This window comes from Miscanthus floridulus, chromosome 15, assembly GCF_019320115.1.
Source record: "Miscanthus floridulus cultivar M001 chromosome 15, ASM1932011v1, whole genome shotgun sequence".
Classification (NCBI taxonomy): domain Eukaryota; kingdom Viridiplantae; phylum Streptophyta; class Magnoliopsida; order Poales; family Poaceae; genus Miscanthus; species Miscanthus floridulus.
In genome coordinates this window covers 16,563,141-16,568,765 of record NC_089594.1, presented here as the reverse complement: position 1 = coordinate 16,568,765, position 5,625 = coordinate 16,563,141, and the positions used below count along the sequence as shown (strand labels likewise).

General features: G+C 42.3%; 1 protein-coding gene across 1 annotated transcript; it reads right to left on the bottom strand.

The window, feature by feature from the left end:
* Nucleotides 1–3,428: 3,428 nt before the first annotated feature.
* LOC136507885 (NAC transcription factor 29-like) lies at nucleotides 3,429–5,319 on the bottom strand. Its single transcript, XM_066502480.1, has 3 exons — nucleotides 4,968–5,319; nucleotides 4,529–4,830; nucleotides 3,429–4,405 (listed from the first exon to the last, which is right to left on the bottom strand). Exons 1-3 carry the CDS (start codon nucleotides 5,155–5,157, stop codon nucleotides 3,683–3,685), a joined length of 1,215 nt encoding a protein of 404 aa, XP_066358577.1. The 5' UTR covers nucleotides 5,158–5,319; the 3' UTR covers nucleotides 3,429–3,682.
* Between the last annotated feature and the right edge of the window lie 306 nt (nucleotides 5,320–5,625).

Genomic DNA, 5,625 nt, shown 5'->3' with positions numbered 1-5,625 from the left:
ATTTTTTTGCCAAGTGTATTTGTTTGCCGAGTGTTTTCACTAACGGACACTCGACAAACGTACTAACGGACGGCACACGGACTAAAGGTTGTCCACATGGCAGTTCTTTGCCGAGTGCCTAGCTTTTGCCGAGTGTTTTTTTTTCTTCTGGTTTGCCGAGTGCCAAACTTTGCTGAGTGTTTTTTTTGCCTTTTTTGTCGAGTGCAATTATTTTGTCGAGTGTTTTTTTAAAGCTTACCGAGTGCCCGATATAATGCACTCGGCAAACATTCTTGCACTCGGCAAACACCTAGTTTCCGGTAGTGCTAGTATGCCCCAAAACTTTCAATATAGCTTTTCATAAGCATGCTTATTAGAGATAATTTATGATATGCTTAGGGCGTGACTTAAGCAAATGGATTTGGACCCTTACCACGCTCCTCCCTTATCTCCTAGCTCGCTCTCTCATCGGTCATCACCTTTTTATATATATTTTATTTTATATATAGGCAGTGATATCTTCTCCAGCACATGCATGAGCTAATGCAGAAATAAGTACCAATAGTACACAGTTAGGCTTAACATGTGACATCATGCTTTAGCTAGTTTAATGTGTTCGCGTGTGATCGCTTCAAAAGCATGGTTTTTATAGAGGATTAGAGGTAGATGACCAGCACGAAAAGCTAGCTACGTGCATACATTGTTTGCATTATCTTCTTGTCATGTGGTACAATGGTTTGAAAGATGTAGCTAAGCTAGAAGGCTAAGCATAAACAAATTCGCTGTCTCCAATGAGGAGACTTCCTTAACCAAATGGGGTATCCTCTAGGATCAACCAAACGTGCTTATCTCACTACTGATGGAGCATGCATGCCATATGTGGACCATCATCAACCATGCATGCTTATATATAAATAAATAACCAGCAAGTGGTATAGATGCATTCGGTCGAGCAGCGCGTGCGCCGCCGCCGCCGCCACCCTCGTTGTCTTTCCGGTGTCCTGCGGCGACTAAAATATCAGTAGCTCCGTCGGTGACGTTTTGCCCTAGCATTGGTCCACCTACGCATGCACGCATGGGGATTGCGGCATAGGTTCAGCTGCGGCAGGCGCGTCTGTCTGTCAACGTTGAATTTATGAACAAACCGACGATTAATAGCCCGTCATTTGGTTGGACTTCTCAGGGATTAAGGCCGCGTTTAGATGCAAAATTTTTTGGGTTTTTGCTACTGTAGCAGTTTCGTTTGTATTTGACAATTAGTGTCTAATTATGGACTAATTAAGTTCGAAAGTTTCGTCTCGCGGTTTCTCACCCAATTGTGCAATTATTTTTTTTTCGTCTACATTTAGTACTCCATGCATGTGCCGCAAGATTCGATGTGATAGGTACTGCGCAAAAATTTTTGGGAACTAACCAGGCCCTAAATTAAATTGGCTAGTTTGTCCGGGAGTATTTTGTCTTTACTTTGGACTGCCTTTTGCAGAGCAAGAATGTTGTGATGTGGCATCTTATTGGTACTACTTTGGAGCCTTAAGTTTCAAAAATAAATGAATCCTAGAAATCCTCATTGATAACAGTAACTATTATATTTCTAAAAAAAAGTTGTCCACCTATGCTATTATTAGAAAAAACATAAAGGAACCACTCAATCCTCTATATGTAATTACTCTATATGCCAATATGAAAAAAATAACCTTAAATAACCCTTAAGTATTCACCTAAGTTACCCAGCAATGCTATTGTTAGAAATAAATCTAGAGTAAAGTTCAAAAAAAAAAATCTAGAGTAAGCACCTAAATTTGCATCTAAAGTACACATATCTACCATTGTTAATTAAGAATAACCTAAAATAAGCTCATCTAAATATGTGCCTAAATTACCTACATTATTTGTCATTATACTTTGCTTACCATTTACTTTATATGTTTTTCCAACAGCATTCATGTTTTTTTTCACTTTTATAGTGCATATATTAGTTTTTGAAATGTGTTTATAGTTGGGCCTTTGTAAGTTTGACATGGAAATTGTTGTGCTCGTCGCTTCTTGTATATACATGGTCCATATACATAGTGACATATATCATGCATATATTCCTTGAGTTAGCCCCTATTTTAACATTTAGAGAATTTTTACATGTACCGAAACAATTTTGAAAACAAAACTTGACAAAAACTGCATACATTTCAAATTTGAGGAAAATTTGACAACATTAATTATATATATTTTAAAAATCTGAAAGTACATGAATAGAAATTACAAACCTCACTCATAATTCTTTTACCAATTCTCTAGATGTTTTCATTTTTTAATTCCTTTATTTCAATTCAAACTAACGAAGTTTTTTTAAAAATAGGGGTGAAACGGTTCATTTGGGGTGTGAAAGTAACATCACATAGTTGAAAAAACATGGACAAAATCACAATTTGGCTTCACAGTAGGGGCAATCATTTGTCCCTACATTTTTTGGTTGCCGTAGCCCCCATGCAATTTTAACCACACGAACATGTAACACTTGAATAATACATCTCTTTAAAAATCATTACACACGTATGAAGTAGCTACACGTTGGTAATCAAGCGAGTATATAACTAGCTAGATCTACGTACTAAGTACGGAACCGTCCATCTCTGCAACAAGGCATCAGCAGGAAGCAACTAGCGCCGGGTTCACTTTGCAAATTTTTTGAACCCGATGAATAGTACCACTTTCGTCTTATTTGGCAAATATTGTTCAATCGTGGACCAACTAGGCTCAAAAGATTTATCTCGTGATTTCCAACTAAACTGTGTAATTAGTTATTTTTTTACCTACATTTAATACTGCATACAAGCGGCTAAAAATTGATGTGATAGAGAGAGTAAAAAAACTTGGAATTTAGATGGCATCTAAACAAGGCATAGGTATATTCCAGTTCTAGCTCCCTGGAATATAATATTAATATAATCCAGTTCTCTAGCTTTTGTCAGTCTCCGAGTGTGTGTCCGGTGACATGGATATCTACGAATACGCGGTGTTTGTTTGATGGACAAGCTGAACATAGATATCCACGATAGGAAATATTCTGGGTAGATGCTAGATATCCTGGTCCTCAAAAATTTAGCGGACAAGGATATCTATATGTTGATTAGAGTAGTATAGTGCTAATTAAAATATTTTATTTTTAATTAGTGATTATAATGACAAGATTAATGTCCATGCATATTTATTAGGGTATAATTAGTTGTTATTATTTTTAAATAATAGATATAATTAGTCAAGTATTCTCATCCCGTATAATCTTATTCATCTAATCAAACAAAAAAATTACTTGTTCCATCCATCCAACCAAACAGACAACATGGATATCCATATTCCGAAATTCATAGATAGCTATATCCCATCCACTCTTGTCCTCGAACCAAACACAGCCCAAGTGGATAAGGATTCAAACAGCACATGCTGCAAAAATATAGCCAGAATATCTACACATCCACAAGGAACGTGGCGGTGTGGGTCATCATTCATTCATCGATAGCCACATGAATTCCAGTACACCCCGGCCGGCGGCCCTAATTTACAATCTTAATTTTACATGAAAATAATGAAAGCAAAGAGGGAATACTCCAATTAATTTGCTCTGATCCAATCCTTCCAATGATCCTTCAGTCTGTCTGTCGTAGATTTCTACAGGAGGTTCTTCAAATACGTCCCTTCTTCAGCATTTTTACTGCATCTCGATGATGTGGCTTTTCAGTAGCAGCTGCTGGTGGTTCAAGAACGGATTGCTCACCAGCAGGCTGCTGTACTGATGAAAGCCACTCGCACGACTGTCCACAAGCTGCAGCTGGTTGCAGTAGCTGCTCCTCGAATCACCTGGCAGCTTCAGTTTCTTATTACTGAAACTGTTGCTGCCATCATCGAAGGATTCAGCGGCGGCGCCGCTGTCCACGGCCATCACTCTCTTCCGCTTCTTCACACCGTTGCTATCTGAGCCTATTACCGCGTCTACTGCCGCAGTCGGCAAGCTGACGTGGCTGCTGTTGTTCATCACGCTGTTGTCGTTGTTGTCATAGTTATTAACGACTTGGTGTGTTGTTTGTGTTACTGGTGGGTAGATTAGTGAAGGGCTTTGCTGTGGCGGCTCCTCGGCCTCAGCAGGGATGTCAAGGAACATCTGCGAGAGCGACGCGTAGTCGATGCTGTTGAGGAGGTCGGTGAGCGAGCACGACTTGCTCATCGTCTGATGATGGAGCTGCTGCTGCTGCTGCTCATGATATTGACCAGCAAGAGTTGTTTCAGTAGAGTCGCTCATGTTGTTGAAGGTGGTGGTGCTGTCGTTGATGAGAAGAGTATCTACTTCCTCCACAGTTGAGCCCTCCTGCTCCTGATCCGACAACTGGAAATCGTTGCTCTTCTTGTGGATCCTGCACAGCACCCAGTCGTCCAGCTGAAACCAAACCAAACACAACATTAGATGCAGGATATTTCAGCAAACATCAGCCGTGGAAGTAGTAGCTGCAAAACCAGTAGTACCATCGATCAGCCGGGCTGAAAAAAAAAATCGTCTCACCCTCATGGAGCATCCTGCTCTGCGCTTGGTGCTGCTGCTCTTGTGGTCATCGGTGCCGGTGAGGCGGTACTCGTGCATGATCCAGTCCGTCTTGACGCCCTTGGGAGGCCTGCCGCCGTAGAAGACGAGCGCCTTCTTGACGCCGATGTTCTGGCTCGTCGGCGTGGACAGGATGGCCTTGTCGGTGCCGGTGGCCTTCCAGTAGCCGGACCCGGCGGCGCGGTTGGGGCGGACGCCGTTGGGGTACTTGCGGTCCCGAGGGCTGAAGAAGTACCACTCGTTCTCGCCAAACAATGCCTTGGCTGATGAACCACACAACAAGAAGAAGAGAAAAATAAACTAATGGAATTTAGGCACACAAACAATTTGGAACTAGCAGCGGTTGGTTGGCTTCTGGTAAGTAAAATAAATAAATGCGATTGGTTAATTAATTAATTACCAGGGAGATCCCAAGGGTTGCACTGGTAGATGTTGACCTCGGCGATGATGGGGATGGGGCACGGCACGGAGGCGGCCTGGTTCATCAGGTAGTGCACGATCAGCTCCTCGTCCGTGGGGTGGAAACGGAACCCGGCTGGGAGGTTCAGGTTGCCCATCACTCTACTGCTGCTGCCGCCACCACTCGGCATGGCCGCCGGCGATGTGCTAGCGGCAGTTGCCTGTTGGATTATACTGCTCGAGATCTACCTAGCCAGCTACCTAACCTCGTTGTCAGATAAGTTTGGCTACTAAATGAGAGCCTCAAGGAAGGAAGGGAGAGAGGCATGAGTCTTGAAATTTTTGAGATGGAGGGACTGGGCCTCCGTTTTATAGAAGCCATGGCCTTGTCTTGTTGCAGCTAGCCCAGCCAGCGAGGAGGGTGCAGTTTGGTGGACTATGGATTAGGATGACGTACGACCAAGGGCGCAATAGTCATTGCGCATATATTTGGCAACGTGTTCACAGTATAGTGGGAGTAGTATATAAGGCCAAGGTGGTGACGGACTCTTCGTACTCCAGCTGCTGTAGATTTTGCCCTTTTTAGTTCCACGAATTTGGATTTTGGAGCTACTATAGCATGTTCGTTTTTATTTGGCAAATAGTATTCAAACATGGAC

Excerpts from the sequence above, each read along its gene's own strand:
- LOC136507885 (XM_066502480.1), bottom strand. The coding sequence starts at position 5,157 with ATGCCGAGTGGTGGCGGCAGCAGCAGTAGAGTGATGGGCAACCTGAAC. Across the intron at positions 4,831-4,967 it reads CAACCCTTGGGATCTCCCTG|CCAAGGCATTGTTTGGCGAG; the intron begins GTAATTAATTAA and ends GTGGTTCATCAG. Across the intron at positions 4,406-4,528 it reads GAGCAGGATGCTCCATGAGG|CTGGACGACTGGGTGCTGTG; the intron begins GTGAGACGATTT and ends GTTTGGTTTCAG.